This window comes from Boleophthalmus pectinirostris, unplaced genomic scaffold (genome assembly GCF_026225935.1).
Source record: "Boleophthalmus pectinirostris isolate CB_2022bp ecotype Guang Dong unplaced genomic scaffold, ASM2622593v1 HiC_scaffold_19, whole genome shotgun sequence".
NCBI lineage: Eukaryota > Metazoa > Chordata > Actinopteri > Gobiiformes > Gobiidae > Boleophthalmus > Boleophthalmus pectinirostris.
In genome coordinates this window covers 25216409-25234944 of record NW_026571140.1, presented here as the reverse complement: position 1 = coordinate 25234944, position 18536 = coordinate 25216409, and the positions used below count along the sequence as shown (strand labels likewise).

Sequence of the window (18536 nt, the reverse complement as noted above, 5' to 3'; positions counted from 1 at the left end):
TGGGATGCACCGATCCAGCCTTTTTTTTTGTTTTTTTGTTTTTGTTCCGATACCGATACCAATGTCGATACTTGGCTTTAAGTATCTGCAAATATCAGCTGGTACTAGGGCAGAGACTGAAAATATATATATATTTTTCCTTTAAATACAAACTGTTATTTATCATTTAAAGTAACTTCAGAACATCTTTGTTAACAAATTTATTATTATGAGAAGTTTTCTGCCATCATAGGCCAGTACATTGCCTTATTACACCAGTTTGTAGACCAAAATGGGTTATCGGCTGAACCGATATCTTGGAAGCTGATATCTGATCCATGAAAATGTTCAATATCGGCACTGATATTTGATACCATTACCATATGGGTACATCTGTACTTACAGCTACCCAGAAATGTACATATAAAAAAACTAAAAGAAATGACTACATAATAGATACAATATCTGGCTAAGAATAACATGTGAAAATTAAAATTCAGAATATACAGTATAAAGACAACTTTTCAGGGGATAGCATTTTCAGTACAAAAATACAAAGTTGAGGTAATAAAATAGTATCTTTTCTCTAAATCTCACTCTATATAACTACAATCTGATCCAGCACCTGTGGAAAAGAGGGCCTTATATCTGCCCCTACTTCTTATTTCGGTAATGGGCTCCTACCACCATGTAGCTGTCTGGAGACATCTGTAGGGGCGCTGTTTTGACCCTGTCCCGACACACTCTGACCTCTGACCTACTCAGTGCTCCTCTGCAGGGGTCGTGTTTCTGCAAGTAACTCAAAAAGGTTTCCCAGCCTCCTCCAACCCGCACCATCACATGGCGCTCATTCAGCATCTGTGAAGGACAAAATAAAGAGATCTTAAAGGTGCACTATCTAACTTTTCATAATGTGGCTCTGACACCATAGTTATATAATAGATTACTATTATAAAGGATTACTCAAACATGTGTGAAGGAAACAAAACAAAACACCAGATATGATTTTGATGAGGTAACGTGAGTTAAAGAGTCAATATTGTGTAATATACTACCATTAAAGTGCATAATGTTACTAATTTAAGATACTTGGCTGAACTGAACTGACTGAAGCTAGAACTAAACCTTGACTAGACTAGGACAAGAACAGGGCCAAACCACATCTACATCAAGAATAAACTTAGTTCAAACCAGGACCAAACCAGGGCAAGTTTAAAAACACCCTCAAGGGGTAATGGGGGTAGTGATGTTTGTAGTGTCTAGTTATTATTTCAGTGTTAATAATAATAAATAATAAATTACAGTGGCAGTATAACTTTACATTTCTATCTACAACTATAAATATGTTTTCATAGGTTGTTTTTTGTTAGCCTGTAGTACATAAAACCAAAGTATAACTGATTGAGATTTCAATGAAAAAAGCTGCATGGACAGTGATTATGGGGCATTAAAACATTTAAAGCTATCCTTTGATGTACTTCACTGTAAAAACAGTTGATTAAATCGTATAGATAGTCTGTTTGTTTTTCAGCCTCATGCATATTGCTACAGTACATCTAGTACTATTTGCTCCCACTACACATTCATGTAATATTCATGTAAGATCCTCCTGCCTCAGTGCTAGCAGTGAACGGCAAGTGGTTTCTTGGAAAGCTTTGTCAAAATCTCATTAAAGCAAATGAAACAACACCTCACGGCACCAGCTGAGCACACATCAAGCTCTCACGTGAACAGAGACACTAACGCAGCCTACATTAGATGACAAAGACCTCAATTATTCACATACAAAGGCCCATATAAGCACCACTTTAAAATACTAAACCCTCAATGTTTATCTGGTAACAGTAGTCAGCAGTAGTGCATGTCTGCAGCTACACATCAACAAATATTCATGCAATATTTCTTCACAAAGGAAAACCCTACTGCTGCCATGGCAACAACAATATGAAAGCCTGAAATTGAGATGAGTTCAGCAGCTCCCAATGGACATCAGAATTCCCAGAGGGCATTGCTAAGCTTGTGGTTGCCCCTGTCAGCGCCGGCCACGCCTCCTTTTCCAGCTTTATCTCCATAAACCCTTCATTAAAGAGCCATTAAGAAAGTGATAATACAAGAATATAGCAGAGGTGCCATGTGCACGGGATGCAGGACAGGGAGGGGGTAAATCACTCACAGTCAGTGACAAAAGAGGAAACCCCATCTCAGCTGTCATCGGGCAGATTAAAATGTTAAGGTGGGCAGGGGTCAACACGGACATCCCTGATACACCAGTCGCCTGTCAGACGTGCACTGAATATTAATTTCACATTTCACTGTGAAAAAATCCCAGAGGATTTACAAAATGTGTACATTTATATACGCCTTCAAATGCCTCAGTGCTATTGGCTAATGGTAGTATAGAGCTCAGATGAGAGTGGTCATCTTATTTATACATTTTTAGGCAATTATAGGTAACAAAAAATCTTGAGTTTCTGTAACTCCAGCTCCAGTGGGCACTCAAAGTCCTTACATTGCTCACACATGCATATACCAATGTACATAGACATTGGAGACATGGTAGGATAAGTGTCTTGCTCGAGGACACAATGGTGGTTTGTGCCTGCAGGAGCAGGTTGAACCATCCACACTGGGATAATTCAGAGGGAGCATTTACTGTGAATAAAATCCTGTTTGTAGAGTGCAGTAATCTTGTTGAGCAATCTTCCTCCAGACTGCTGTATTTGTGAGCAGCCCCTCCCTGGAGCATGTCTCCATCGGACTGTCCTACGTCTGCAGCCTGTAAACCAATGTCTGGATTCCCCAGTGTCCCCCCAGAGCTCCAATTGATTTCAGCTCTAGTTTCTGTTTGAAAAATACATGAATGTACTATAAGGGGAGACGAGGCAGTTTCAGCAACTGCCAGTAGGGGGCAGAGTTTAGCCGCAGCCATCAGTGATTTAACAGTACAGTCTGAAAAGCACGCCGTAATAAGAAAACAGCAGCATAACAGTAAAACAGATTATTTAGACCCACTGGGAATAGACAGTGGAAACATGTACCCTCTAGTGTTACACTGGGTTTACATTGTACTTGTACAAAGGTTACAGAATCATGTTAACACTTTTATTGGAAAACATACATTTGTGTATACATTTCTAGGTTTGAGTTGTGGCAACTGTTTTTTCTTAGAGGTAATTTACATGTCTTAACAATTTTATTCAGCCCTCAATTCATGTAATGTACTATATTCTCTTTGAATGTTACATATAATAAGTCTTATAAGTTCAAGCAGCCCAGACTGATGAAGTTCAGAGCATGTTTATCTCATTAGGACATAATAAACTTCCATTGTAAAACATATGTAACATGATAGCATTAAGATCTGCTACTATTGTCAATAATATGAACATTTTCTATTTTCAAATGTATCTGATGAATGCCATTTTAGGGCTGTCTAATGTATTTCCATCTATTGACATAGCCAGACTCCTCATTCAATACCAGAAGAGAGCCTAATTGAGCATGAGAAGAAAGAAAAGCCTTCCCCTTTTTTTACACAAAGAATTGAGGTGCACTCCAGAGCTGGCAGGACTGAATAGTCTCCACTGGAAATGGGGGAGACTGAGAGACAGAAGGGGAGGGGTGGTCAGGTTGTCATGCTTGGGTCACTCATTAACAAGCTGTCTTATTAAAAAGCCCTGGCTAATGACTTCTGTGTAATCAATAGTATCTGCTCTTTACAAAGGTTTGCACACATTTCCCTTGGCTCGGAGCGACACATACTAATCATGCAGCATGGTAATTGAGGTTCATGCCATATTGCCTTTCATGCATGCAGGTAAGTGTGTGCAACAAGGTAAAGATGGATTTATGCATAGTTTAATATGGGGAATTCCACAACATTCAAAGGTTTGTGTAAAGTAGAGGTAGAGTGTAGCTGCTGAAATATACAATGAGCTTTGGCATAATAGTGGTATTGTAACTTTTGCACAACATAAAATGTATTTAAGAAAAGCCAGATATTTAAAATAGAATATAAATGCGATGCCTACTTTTACAGTTTTGTATGACTGAAATTAACATGTTTTACACATGATCTTGGCTTTGGGTGTTCCTTCTGTTATGTTCAGACATGCCCTCCCTTGTACTGTACCAGTTACCTCTGCAGAAGCAGATGTTGTTTGACCCTAAAACACCCCTAAAATAAGATGTCTGTCAGTCAGGTGAATGGAGCTGCCACTGTGTCCCAGCTAACTGACATTGACACATTGATTTCTAGTGAGCTCGTTCAACTGTTTTTTTCAATACGATTTACAAGACATTCAATGGATACAACTAGTAGCCACTTATCTAATAGACATCTTTGTGACTAACAAGTAACTAATCATCATGTTAAGTTGCACAATGTAATATGTACTATTATATAGAAGGGTTTCCACATCGAACGCTTCTCATCTTGAAATGGTTCCAAACCCAGAGGAGCTGGCATTTCCAGCACTCTTATCTTTATGAAAACCATCTTTATATTGACATGTTTGTTTTGCAATCAGGTCTGAACTCAGAGTTGAAGGTCTCAGCACTGAATAAAATCATTGTGAGCATGGTCTTATCCTGTCCATTGGTTGCCAAGCAACTCAGCCTCCCAGATGGCCATTTCTCGAGCCTTTGTACCTCACATATGGGTGGTGCACGACTCGGGAGAGGCAGCATCCCATACGGCTCAGATCAGGGCACTTGTTGCTGCTTCAACTAATAACAACCTGATTTTATTTTGTTTCTCGCAATATCTCATATATCCAGCAGAAGTATAATTACATTAGGAGAAATGGTCTATTAGCAGAATGAGGGCAGGAGTTTGTGACTGCTTTACAAAGTGAAGATACTTACACGGATATACAGAACTTTTTCCCCAATACGATAACAACCTTTTGGCTGCTTGTCAACAGGAAACCTGGTGGGACACGTGCAGGGAGCATTCTTCACAATATTTTGAACCTAAAAGTTAAAAAACAAAAAGTCGATAAAGTACATTTTCGTGTATAATATTAATTCAGCGTATTCAGTGCTCATACAATATCATCCAAAAGCGTGTTGGTGTTTGCGTTGGTGTTCCGTCTTTTTGTAGATTTGTTGGCGGACCGCGGGGCCATGGATGGGGTGACAGAGGGCATTGCTAAGGGCGACTGGATAATCAGTGCAGAGACTCTGGCAGCGGGCACTGGAATCTGACATGGAGGCAGTGGTGGAACAGGTGTGGTCGTGGTGCCCAGAGGGATAAAGACGGGAGTTTGTGTTGCACTAGAGGTAGTAGCAGGACTGTGAGATGGAAGAGGGGGAGCAGGAGGGGGTGGGCTTTCAGGTTTGGGGGCCGGAGCAGGTTCAGGTGGGCTTGTGATGGGGGGAGACAGGGGGGCAGGGGGTGGAGAAGGTGGGGGGATGGGTGGAGGTGATGGAGCTGGGGATGGACTGAAAGAAGGAGAGGGGAAAAAAGACAACGGGGACAATGGCGACAGGCCAGCCTCCTCCCTCTCAATCTCCCTCTCCAACTTCACCAAACCTGGAGGCTCTACACCATACCTGTAAGTTTTGGGAAAATAATAGCAGCTTTATAATGCCAATGTCAAACACATAATTCATTCTGACTCTATATTAGTGGTTGGTGATGTGCAGTAAATAAATAAGATCACAATTTTCTCAACACCAGACCACAAATTAATTAGATTGATATGAACAGTATGCTGCTTCTGAGTTCATTCTTCATTGTAATTAGTTCAAGCCAACTGTCATTCATTGAGAGCCTGAAAGAGGATGATCAATAGAAGAAGTAGGTGATGAAAAAGTTCACTAAATAGAGAGTTGCTGAATCACCATCTGACAATATCATCAAACTAGAAAATTATCAAAAGAATGAGATCACAATTTGATTGTTATTGCCATATCGCCCTGCCCTACCCTATATAGTTGTTTTATGCATGATTGAAAGTGCTTTGTTTACCTGGCTGCGATCCGCCCCAGCTCTATCAGACATAGACACACTTCCCGAGGCTGCTTCTGCAGGACTTCCCACAGAACGTGTGTAGTACAAAAAAAATAAGGGAGGGGGTGGTGGAGGCGAGACATGAAAAGTGAGTCATCCTCATAGAAAAAAAAGATGTTTCCGGAGATAAAAGTATGTCTCCCTGAAAAGAAGCCACTGTCTGAATAAAGGGCAAGTTTCTGTGGCTATTGTGCATCTGCCTTTGAAGCCGAGATGAAACTTGTGTGGGCTCTGGGCGAACAGCTGAGGGCATGAGGGTGCAGTGCACAGTATCTAGGCATCAGTGCAGAGCCAGCCACTGCACTATTATTTTTATTACATGTGTTTTGCTATAATTCAGATGTATATGTCCAAAATGAATTAAACCAATACAAATTGACAAAATATGATAACATTTTACTTGTACTTGTAAGATAAATTCCACTCCTGTGCTGTATTGAGGGCTCTTTTTTCTGTGCCGTACTGAGGGCTTTCACTGTCAGCTCAGTACATCACAGAATTTCTCTAACAGCACTGAATAGTATTTTTCAAACTTTGCCTCTAACTTTGAAATATTTTTCTAACTTTGCTTCAGCAGTTTTAATGTATTTAAAGTCCTGTACCCAAATGTTATCACTTCTAGTTCAGATTAAGCCCTTTGCACCTTGTGTTGTATTGTGATAGCATCTCATCTCAAATATAGGAGTTAATGAGACAGTATGACATCTGTGCTTTTTAATTGATAGACAAATTTATTGGATGAGAATCATAAAGCAGTGACCAGGCACAATGTCCCATATTGATCTTTTCAGCATATTGTTTGATAAGAACCACACTGAAACAACATATTGCTACCACCCCTGACAGTTTTCTCTATCAGGGTGTGACATTTGCATAGGAGAAGTTCATGTTTCTCGCTCATAGTTCAAAATCATGTACAGGGCCTTTAAAACATTGTACTTTAGAATTACTGTAGAATATTCACCTGGGTGGGCCATCCTTTATGGCTGCTCCAACAAAAGGAGAGGAGAAACACACAAGGTTTACTTGACTATACTGTTAGCATATTATATTATAACCTTATTTTTATTCATATGAGATGCCAAATTTACCCTGAAATGTAATGTGCATCAAGTCTTAACTTACCCAAATCCTCAGACTCAAACAGATAGGCTTCATCCACACCAATTTTGCGACACCAGTACAGGAAGTTGGCTGTGTTGTCTCTGGCAAAAAATGACCCGGAGGTTGCGTCTGATCTCCAGTGGATGACCCTCCTGATGAAGTGCTGTGGATGTAGGAAGACAAAGGGATGTTCACAATACCTATGTATAACTTATAAACTATGACCTATCAAATATGATGTGATCAAAAATGTAAATTTTTTCATCAAATGAATTGTACAATTTTTCCCTCATATTGATTGTTCTCAATTTTTAATTCAGTGGTCTCTTACAAAAAGCAAATAAATATGAATAAATAATAAGGTCCATGAACAAAGAAAAGGCAGCACTTTAAAATAAAACCTTAACTTAAAGCCTTACCACTCAACATTTAAGACAAATACAGGCTAAAATAAAAACAAAAAAAGAAGAGTTTTCATTGAAAACATCCTGGTTGATCCTCTTTCTCCTTGTCTTCATATTGTTCCTTGGAAATGTTGTTACTTTGGCTGTAATATTTCACAGTATGCTTTAATCTTTCTTCAAGGAGAATGTAATTTTGCAGGTGGTGTGCCTCTAGAAAGTTAAATGGTGTTGCTTTAAATAACAAATACATTTTTGCCACTTCACTGACATTTAACACAAAAAAATATTCAGTGTAGTTCTCAAAACTCCAAACTAACATTAACTTTAATGTCACAAGACTGTCTGATGAGCTGTCAGTTAAACCACACAAAGTCAGTAATAGAAATCCTCAAACAAATAGATCTCAAGTTGATTCAAATTTGATTAATTACCCAGCCCTGTCATTTATCTGTGCTGTGGGAAACTGCAGGACAGACTGGGGTGAGCATTCATATTATATTCATGTTAACACAAAGCAGGTTTGATTTTAGCACACATGGGGGAGACTTATCAGACACAATGTGGACTGAGTGCAGCTTTACAGAGGAACATGAAAGGATTTAGACAAAGCTCAATCCAATGTCCCCTGCCCTGACCTGGTTCATGTTCTGAGCCTCTCCTGTCTCTGCTGGCCTCACTGTGACGTCAACAGATATGTTCTGTGTAAAACAGATCACACGCTTCACCTCTACTTGTCATTTATATGAGCAGACTGAAGCCCACCAATTCAGTGTCGGATGAAAAAAAGTTAAAAAGACAAAAAAAAAAACAGACAAAAACACAAAAATGTGTGAGCCTTAAAGGTTAATGTTAAAATGTTGTTATCTCTTCAAATACATACCTGCAACTGTGTCTTGTTTCATTTACACATTTGAGTAACTCTTTAGTTATTAGTCTGTTCCACCTTGTGATGTCATGAAGAAGTAGTTTAACAGCCCCTTTTACCTTTTCTTCAGTAGAGATTTGAAATTACCAGGGTTGAAATTATCCAAATGATTCTAGTGAAGGTGAATGGAGTTTAAAACCACAGTGGAGCACTTCCTCTATTACAACATGACGTCACAAGGTGGAATAGAGAGTTTTCTGTTTGACAAAAGAACTCAGCCTAAATTTGCAGGGTTTATGTGTTAAACGTGTGAATGAAACAATCTCCAGGCATGCCACCAAAAGATGACATAATATAGGCCCTTTAAACAATGAAGAAACGTGCATTACGCTGCATGTGTTCCTCTGCAAAGTGTGTTAAAACTGAATAACACACAAATACAAGTTGTTTGATGTGTTTATACCATGGCCACAAACTAAAATGGCTCAATCTGAAACCCCTGTTCACTCTTTGTGGATGTCTATTATATATAAAGGTAGTCCTCACATTCTTGAGTTACAGTGGTTAAGCATTTGTTTACCTGTTTAGGGGCATAACAGGGTATTATGGCTATAGCAGAATTACTTGTCTGGTATGCAACACTAACACACAGCAGTTATCGTTGGAATTCTCACTGAGGTATTAAAAGATCATACCTTGCTGTTGTTTGCCTGCATCATCTTGTCCTGTAGCATCTGTGCGAGCTGACACAGGATAACTCCATTGTCCAGACGGTCCATGAAGTTATCTGCTGTCAGATCCACACCTGTGGACAACAGACATATTCAAATTGATATACTGAATGTAGTTTAGCAGCATTTATTGAACATGCAAACTTGAACTTTTTCATACACAATAATGCATGTAACAGTGGTTAATAGCCAGACTCATGAGAATCCATCTGACCTGGCTTCAAGTCCAGTGCAAAACATTAACATAAAAAAGGGCAGAAATATCATTTTATTGATACTTTACAGTGACATCACACTGGGGGTTTTCTACATGTATCTCTATTGGCAGAATGTTCAGAAGTTCCCATTGAGAATCAATGCACAAATTAGCAAAAACTGACAAAAAACTGACTTAAAAATAGATTTAAACAAATAATTTTCAGGAACCTGTGGTCAATACGAGCTAATTGAAAAACTGGTCTCTAATGCTAGCTATCTTGTGAGTGTAATGTTATTTTAGAGAGACTTGTTAATACCACAAATGATCTCATGTTTTGTAGTTCTAACTAAATCAGCTGTTTCTGGTCACACTGCGTTAAAATAAAGTTCAGATTCAGTGTAACAGAGCCTCAAACAGAGCAGAGCCTCTACTTAGCATCACAAACCCAGGAAACATTGATGACATCAGCTGCAAAGTATCAGTACCATTGTTTCAGAGATTATACTAGGCCTTCAGTCTCATTTTGAGGTAATTTTTAATAGTTTAAAATATAGGCCACATACTTATATAACTGTGATGTAAAGCATTTTTTATATTACACCATGTAATCGATTGATTAACTGATTTTCATTTATAGATACCAACACAAAATTACATAAAATACCACAAAGCCACAGGAATGTCAAGATAAGAACTTCAAAACACCAAAACAAGTGTGCGCAAACATTTCATTTCTTTGCAATTTTTTATAAAGCGATCACCTCCCATATTGTTAAATCCCCAGTTCTCTATGATGTACAAGCTGTCTGGAAATAATTGTGATTGTAAAAACAAACAATCAGTCAGAATGTCGACATCTTAAAACCTTGTCACTCCATGCACGGGTCCAGGCATGTAACCGCCACTTAGGTTTAACCTCTCAAGGCACTAAAGTGGTGCAGGAACATCCCCTTTACGTGAAGTCCCAAGAGCTCTGCTGGGGACGTGCATTTCAAAGCTCCAGGATAATAAGTAGGTTAATGTGCCTCTGTGCCTCATCTGACTGCAGCTTTTGACTTTTCAACATAAAAGCCCCAGCGAGTTCCTGTTTAGCTTGAGACATGAACAAAATAAGTTCATATTGATTTGGAATTTGCATTTAATCCTGCATTTAAAAATACAATTTAATAAATTAGTGCGATGGAGAAAAATAGTATAGTTTTCTGTTTTGAGTAATATGGGCCTTGAGCTTGTTGTTGTTCTCCTAGAGCCACACATACCTGGAGTTGAGTTTATTTCCATTCACATATGTTTGAGTAATCCTTTGTTATTAGTCTGTCTACATCTCCATCGCTCAAAATGCTCAATTCCACCTTTTGACATCATGTAGTGAAGTTTTCAAGTTAACGGCTACCTCTTACCTTTTGTTCAGTAGACACTGGCAATTCCAAGGCTGAAATGATCCAAATGAGTTTAGCAAAGGTGTACAAAGTTTAAAAACATTGTGCACCACTTCCTATATTACTACATGACACCACAAGTTGGACCAGGGTATATTCAGTTTAATAAAAGAACTCAGATGAGGAAACAGCATTATAACATAGATCAGAAAATAGGATAATATGGGCCCTTTGATGAAGTGTATTTGTCCTGTGCAGACTAACATTTGACATTTTACACAGAAAATGAATGATAAATCATTGTTTTAAAGAATTGTGACTTACATTTTTCCCATTATCAAATAGTCCAACTTTATAATAATTTGTATTTCTCATTGTGACTATGAGGTCCCCTTGAAAACGAGATGGCGAGACATCTTAAGGGGCTTATTTTGTAATTGGCTGTGGTGGTTTGCGATTTTTAAAAAGTCTAAATAGCATAATACATTTGCTTATTTCAGTGACAAGAAAAGTGTCCAAAAAAATTACCAGGATGAAACAACTTATTTTGCTATTGCAGAAGTAGATATGAAAGTAGTAAAAGTACTGACACTCCCTGAGGGTGTGATGCGAACTGTGAGGTTAGACTTTAATTTCATTTTTACTTTTACACAATCTGTCCAGAAAGAACTGACTTGGTAGGAGTTGCAACAGATGAAGCGTTAAACAAGTCCCTCAAATAACATTACAGTTATTTACAGTTCCAGTTTTTCTGCAAACAAACAGCAGCTTGCAGATGATGTTTGCAGATGATGTTGTCCTGATGGCTTCATCAAACCAAGACCTACAACATGCACTGGGACAGTTTGCAGACGAGTGTGAGGCAGCTGGGATGAAGATAAGCTCTTTCAAATCCAAGGCCATGGTTCCCGACTGGAAAAAGGTGGCCTGCCCTCTCCGGGTGGGTGGAAAGTCCCTGCCTCAAGTGGAGGAGTTCAAGTATCTCGGGGTCTTGTTCACGAGTGAGGGGAGGATGGAGTGTGAGATTGACAGGCAGATCGGTGCAGCATCTGCAGTAATGCGGTCGCTGTATCAGACCAATGTGGTGAAGAGGGAGCTTAGCCGAAAGGCGAAGCTCTCAATTTACCGGTCAGTCTACGTTCCCACCCTCACCTGTGGTCATGAGCTTTGGGTAATGACCGAAAGGACGAGATCACGGATACAAGCAGCCCAAAATTTGTTTCCTCTGCAGGGTGGCTGGGCGCTCCTTTAGAGATAGGGTGAGGAGCTCAGTCACACAGGAGGAGCTCGGAGTAGAGCCGCTGCTCTTTAACGTTGAGAGGAGTCAGCTGAGGTGGCTCGGGCATCTGTTCCGGATGCCTCCTGGACACCTCCCTCGGGAGGTGTTCTGGGCATGTCCCACCGGGAGGAGGCTCCGGGGAAGACCTAGGACACGCTGCAGGGACTATTCTCTCGGCTTGCCTGGGAACGTCTCGGGATCCCCCCGGAAAAGCTGGAGGAAGTGTGTGTGGAGAGGGAAGGCTCGGAGGCCCTTCTCAGATTGCTGCCCCCGTGACCCGACCCCGGATAAGCGGAAGAAAATGGAATGGAATGGAGTTTTTCTGCAATCCACCATACACATACATATGGAACAGCCCCATTGTGATGTCACTGTAAAGTATCAATAAGTAGTATTAATATCTCTCCTTACCCAGGGTAGTGTTGAGCCACAGAGCCAGATCTTCCTTCATGGGCAGCAGACTGGCATCATGTCGAAAGGGGAGCCACTGGTTGTACTCCTGAGGGCTAGTAAGGCCTGGACCATTGTACTTGAATCTTTGGCCCACAGCACAGCTCATCCCCAGTCCTGTCAGCGGCCTCGGGCTCTCGGCTCTGTCAACACTCACTTCCACTTCACTCTCCATGATTCAGCTCCTGTAAAAGTACAAACATTCAACTCAAAACTTCAGACAGGTAAGTACAGATTCAACTTTTGGTAGGCCAATGCTGTAAAGGCACCCTATGCGACTTTTCTAGTGTAGGGTATGCCACCTTCTTGTCTCCATAGAGTTATTATTGGTTCACCTGGAATGTAACGTACGGCAGTTTGGCATTTAACTGAACTATCATCAATTACAGCTATCATCAAGTATATTATTACTACAAATAACTACAGAAACATGCATTTTACTGGGTGGTGTCATCTGCTTGCCTTCATAGAAATAGCCCTAGAATAATTTAATGCCAATAACATCACTATGGTGACAAGCAGGTTGCAGATTCTCCACCAAAAAAGTCACATAGTGCAACTTTCATGGTATTTGTCAAATACACATTATTAACCATCTTCTTGCTATATGATGTTCAGTCTTCAGAAAACATACACTTAATGGGTTTAACATGATATTCAGCGCAAGTATAGGTAACTCTTAAAAGGATAAGGGATAAAGTGTGAACATTTTGTTGTATTTTAAAATAAAGAAAAAAAAGAAGTTATGATCTGCAGTCTTTCACAGAGTATTCCCAAATCCCACTCAGATAGATGTATGATTATTTCTGACCCAACAGCTCAAAAACCTTTAAACCTTAACACATGTTATGCCACGAAAGCCCATTTTACACTCATGCTTCTGTGACTGTACCCCAACGACAACCTCATTAATCAAAGGGATTAGAGTGACTGACGGCAGACTTGGGTTTAATAAGAGCCACAGTAACAGCCCAGAGCCGGTCTCCTGGTACCTGCATGGCTCATTTGTTCTGCTCCCAAAGCAGGCTCCATTGTGAAGCTTTAGCCCCATGTGGACACATGCTTGGTCTGTAATATTTGCAGCTAATCAAGTTGAGTTATGACAACATTAGCTGTGGGTCAATGCTTGCTCTAAGACATAGGGACAATTCTAAATTGACAATAGAAACTAAGACTTAATGTTACAGTATATCTCACCAACCAGTTATCATAAAATATGAAATAATATAACAGATTTAGATTTTCACAAATGTGTTGGACCCTTCTAATGAATATACTAATGAGACAGATGTAACTTCTCTCCAGTCTTTTAGCGGTGGCGCTCACACAGCGTTCGTTGTCATAGCATCGCTTGTATCATAATCAGGTAGGTAAAATCACACCTGGTGAACAGATGTTTGGGATCCAGACTGGCAGCATCACAGCTGCCAAGTACAGTACAGTTTTATACTGAGCCTGCTCTTCGTGAACAACTGTAGATAATGAACAACAAGGCCATTATAAATCCCAAACAGCGTGAAGACAGAGGAAGTCGGACATGCCGTGGAACTCTAGGAGAGGAAACTCGTGTGCATTTTACATGTACTAAATTAAGTACAGGGTAAGTTGAGCTTAATCTTGAACATATGAGTTAGGTTCTAAAGATCTGTAAACTAGCACTAGACTAGACCACCTGGGTCAGCAATTAAAGCAACTAAATTAGAGCTAAGATATAAATGAAATGAAAGCAGGTCCACATTATTAGAATGAATAAAATTTTATGAAATATAGTGTGAAGGGTTGTCACAAGTAAGTATATAATATCATGACATCAATAAATAATTCAATAGCTTTTTTCAATACACACTCACAGAGGTAATAACAGATTATTAACAGAAGATATTTAGTTTTATTTAGTGACAAAGGTGGTTTTGTGCGTATTCAAGTTATTCCATGAAACCTTATATTTATCTGGTGTGTTTAAGTGGTCTGTATCTGTGACAGGTCAGACCAAGTTTGGAGTGTCCTGTTTACACTGACATATGATGTGACACTATCTGATCTGATCCGGGTAGTTTTGACATCAGTGTGAATGTAGCACACCTCTGTTTCTGGACCCAACAGTGGAGATGTCCAAGGCCCCCTGTCTGACAGTGATGGCATGTAGGAAGAAGGACTCTTTTGTTATACATGATGGAGACAGGGACATTGGAGAGGGGGCTGCCTGTCAACTTTGAGCGGGGTTTACCGGGGTTGACCAGTAGGGCATAAGAGCCTCTGTCTCTAACAAAACATCCAGGTGCAAAATTCACACCTCTGCTACAGGACGGTTCTGCTGGGAAGAGAAGGCAAAGGTCATACAGTGGCCTCGCTCCCAGACACTAGCCGCTTTATGCTGCTGCAGAGGGTAGGGTCTGTCTGTAAACACATAGGAACAGACACAGGCCCGAGCATGTATCTTTGGTTTCTCACCTCATTTAATTTAATGTCTATAAAGTCAGATTTGCTTCAGTTGTATTTCACAGCCTTTAATTGCCGTCCCAATAAACTGGAACGTCTTCACAGCCAAGCTGGCGATTATGGAGAATGGCTAAAAATTACAGCCCAGCCTACCTGAAAAATGTTGACACAAGTGAGATTGATGACTATTTTTGTGCACTGCTGCATGAAAAAAAGTATTTATTTATAATTTCCAGACTGACAATGCTTGGATGTCAGAAGTAACAAGTTCACACGGTGGTTCACTCCCAGACATATCTTGCAACATGTGTCCAAAATCTCAGTTCTCAGTATGTTAGAGATAAGACAATGCGTGGATTGAGTTGAACATTTGGGGCACGTCTTTAAGTTACTGTTACCCTGTGGCTTTTCCTCGCCATCTTCCAGACAAAATAAACCTGGAATGAAAGTTTTATTACCTGCTGTGTGACCACCTCACACAAGAGACTTCACTGAAGACTACATGCATTTAAAGAGAAATGGAGCCCTGTCAGAAAATCTTTGTATAAAACACCTGATTGTGAACTTAACAACTTTTCTATCCAAAATACTTGAATAAATGAATGGGAAAAAGTCTATTTGCACTTGCTGTTGTGCACAGACAGGATTTGCAAAAAGTACAAAACTTTACTGTAAACTACTTTTTTGGATACACTAGCAAAAAATATGTAATATGTCAAAGCAAATATTCACATACTTACTGCAGCCTATTTTCCCCTGATTTCCTCAGACACGGGTCTCTTGTTCTCCAGTCCAGTGCAGGGGCAGCAGCTACATCCCTCTCAGCCAGATGTTGGTCCCGCGAAGATTGGCCACATGTAAGTCTACAAACACAGGACTGAAGGCGTGCTCTCTCAAAATGCTCCAGACCTAAACTCTGCTGCACCGTGCGCCGCTCACGTCTCCTGTAAGTTTGTGGTGTCAGTTTACACTCAGCTGCAGCCTCCTGTAAGAGGGGAGTCTGAAAACTTTTCTACCGTTCATCATGATCATCTGTTGTTGGGGGAACATAGGGAAAAAAAGGAAAAAGAAACACAGGAAAACACACATGATTAACTAAAACTACAAATTAGAATAGGAGTTTATTAGGAATAACTAATTAGGAATAACTAACTTTAAAAAAGCTAGAGAAAGTAAAATGAGCGTAATCGTGGTATCCTAGCAACGCTACTTCTATGTTTTAGAACAGTCCAGGACATGGGCGCATTGAGCAACACTGAAGTTTCTCTTTTTGTGTTGTTTTTTGTAGGGGGTAAGTGTCTTTGACGACATAGAAAAATATTTCTTGTAAGTAAGTTAATGGGTTTAATTGATCATGTTTTTGTATACAGTTAGGCTAGCTAGAGTACACCACTTGTTGTTAAAGGTTGTATGGAGGATTTTTTATTTTTTTCGTTTCAAATTGTCATTGAAAGTTTAAAATACCATTACAGAGACGCAGCAGCCTATGATGACCAAAAAAAAAAAAAAAAAAAAAAAAAAAAGAATGAAAATCTATCAACTGTGGACGTAGTGAGAACAGATAAACATCAGCCAATAGATAACGAGGCTCCCTCTTTATCTATTGGCTGTCAATCAAACTCCCTACGTTTCTAGTGTAACTGACTCAACGGCGTGTGGGGATTACGTGGTTTATGCAGCGGTTCTTAGAGGATTTTTCAAACTGTAGCTTCCTCGCAATTCGCACAAAGTTTGTTGAGATGGAAGGTGCAAATCCACGACCAGTTCGCCGCAAAAGAAAGTCCGTTTTTGAGGTCGCTGAAAGAAGAAGAGAAAGGGAAAAGGATCGAAGCCAATCTGAGGTGATTCTAGGAGATTCCTTCCAGCGATTGGGCGACTGAAGCAAATGAAGTGTCTAAAAACTGACGCGTCGATCGCTAAAACATTTCTGGACAGGTCACTTCAACAGTAATTCTGAACGCGCACTGGCTGTAAACAAGCGTGATTTCTAGAGTAAAGAGGTGGGAGGAGATGTTTCTACTGAGGGAGCTGTGGAGGAGGAAGGTGGTGTCACGCATGCACCAAAAAGGACTGTCGTTGTATTTCACTTCCCTTAAAATAATCCTCTATACAACCTTTAATTTTTGTTAGCTGCCTATGCTAACTAGCTTAGTGTTTGGATGGTACGGTTAGCTTGCATTATGAACTCATTGAAGTAATTTTTTATTTTTCTTTATTTTTTTTCAGAACAGTGTTAAGCTGACACAAGCGACCAAAAGTTGAATAATTTTATTTAAAAAGCTCATATTACATTATTTTTTTTCTTATAATGTTGTTCCCTCATCAAAAGTGAACCTGGAGTTTTGTTTCATTCACACGTTTAACTCGCAAATTGCATATTTAGGCTTCTCTCATAACAGAAAACACTCCACCCTGTGATTTTATGTGGTAATACAGGAAGTGTTCCACTGTGTTTTTAAACTTCACACACCATCACTAGAGTCATTTGGGTAATTTCAAACCTAAAATTGCCAAACTCTACCGAACTATAGATACTAAAAGGTGCCTACCACTTCATGACATCACAAGGAGGTAACAACATTCTTACAAAGCTTAAAGTTAATATAGGACATTCTTATGGATACTAAATGCCACTCATTTTGTTTGCTGAATAAAACAATAAGGATGGATTTTAGATTAAACATAGTTACGTCTATATGTTTATGACAATACAAGAGTAAAGTGTAATTTGTTTCACCAAATTTTGTTCAGCTTGTTTTTAAACTATGGGTGACAAAAATAGACTTGTTGGCCACCATAGTGTCCTTTATTAAACACTTAAAAAATATAGGTCTATGTGTGTGAAAAACTGCTCTACGTTTGGTTAGTTTTATGAAAGAACTATTTTAGTCACTGAGTACAACATTACTAATCGAAATGAGGTATACATATATATGTGTAAGGTAATAAAAAACTGTCTCCCTTGTGTATTGGTGTGATAGCCACAAGCTAACCTCTGTGCATTTGTGTTGTCTGTGTCCAGACGCAGGTGCTGATGCTGGTTAATTTTGTGTCCCTGTCTCCTGGGATAAGTCACTACTCTATCAGACACACCGCTCTCCTCCCAGGCTGGCCCTCTGCCTATTTGTACTGGTTAGTATCCATCCATATTATTACCATGGCATTTCTCAGATATTTTGAAGTCAGCATGTAGTACATGTAAATTGTAAAAATATAAGACCGTGTCTGTGAAACTGTTGTAGTTTTACAAAAAGAGAGGGTAAATGACTTCCTGTTTCTGCAGCTGAAACAATGTGCCTTTGAGCTGCTATGGTATAGCGGACATACTGATGACAATTTAAAGACCTGTTAAACTCCCTTAACAATGACTCAGGAGCTCCCACTGAGATAATAAATAGCCTGGCACCCCTGTAAAACAGAGCTGTACTGAACACTGTTTTTCACATAACCAAACGTCAGGGTTCATTCGGGGGAGGCTGGGGGTTAGATTTATTCTCATGACTCCGCCCTTCTTGTTAAGTCCTTGCTGACATGACTAGATCCATTTTAGCAGGAGGCCTGGCAATGAGAAAATGATTAAATTAAAACTATGTCTCAGTGACACGATTTGGTTCAGTACACAGATGACAGATGGCGTCGCGGGTTGCCAAGACAACTAAACCTTAATCCGCCACCTCCTCCCGCTCCCCTT

At 39.7% G+C, this 18536-nt stretch overlaps 1 protein-coding gene across 1 annotated transcript; it reads right to left on the bottom strand.

Moving 5' to 3' along the window:
* Positions 1 to 579: 579 nt before the first annotated feature.
* gas2b (growth arrest-specific 2b) lies at positions 580 to 12581 on the bottom strand. The gene is made up of 7 exons (XM_055154323.1): positions 12368 to 12581; positions 9064 to 9173; positions 7121 to 7262; positions 5954 to 6017; positions 5031 to 5535; positions 4846 to 4953; positions 580 to 837 (listed from the first exon to the last, which is right to left on the bottom strand). The coding sequence occupies exons 1-7, from the start codon at positions 12579 to 12581 to the stop codon at positions 634 to 636; spliced, it is 1347 nt and encodes a 448-aa protein (XP_055010298.1). The 3' UTR covers positions 580 to 633.
* Positions 12582 to 18536: the final 5955 nt, after the last annotated feature.

Bases quoted from the DNA above. Each gene is read 5' to 3' on its own strand.
- gas2b (XM_055154323.1), bottom strand. From the start codon at position 12,581: ATGGAGAGTGAAGTGGAAGTGAGTGTTGACAGAGCCGAGAGCCCGAGG. The intron at 7,263-9,063 runs GTATGATCTTTT...CTACATCCACAG, and splicing joins TGCAGGCAAACAACAGCAAG to CACTTCATCAGGAGGGTCAT. The intron at 6,018-7,120 runs GTAAGTTAAGAC...TTCTGTGGGAAG, and splicing joins GTTTGAGTCTGAGGATTTGG to TCCTGCAGAAGCAGCCTCGG.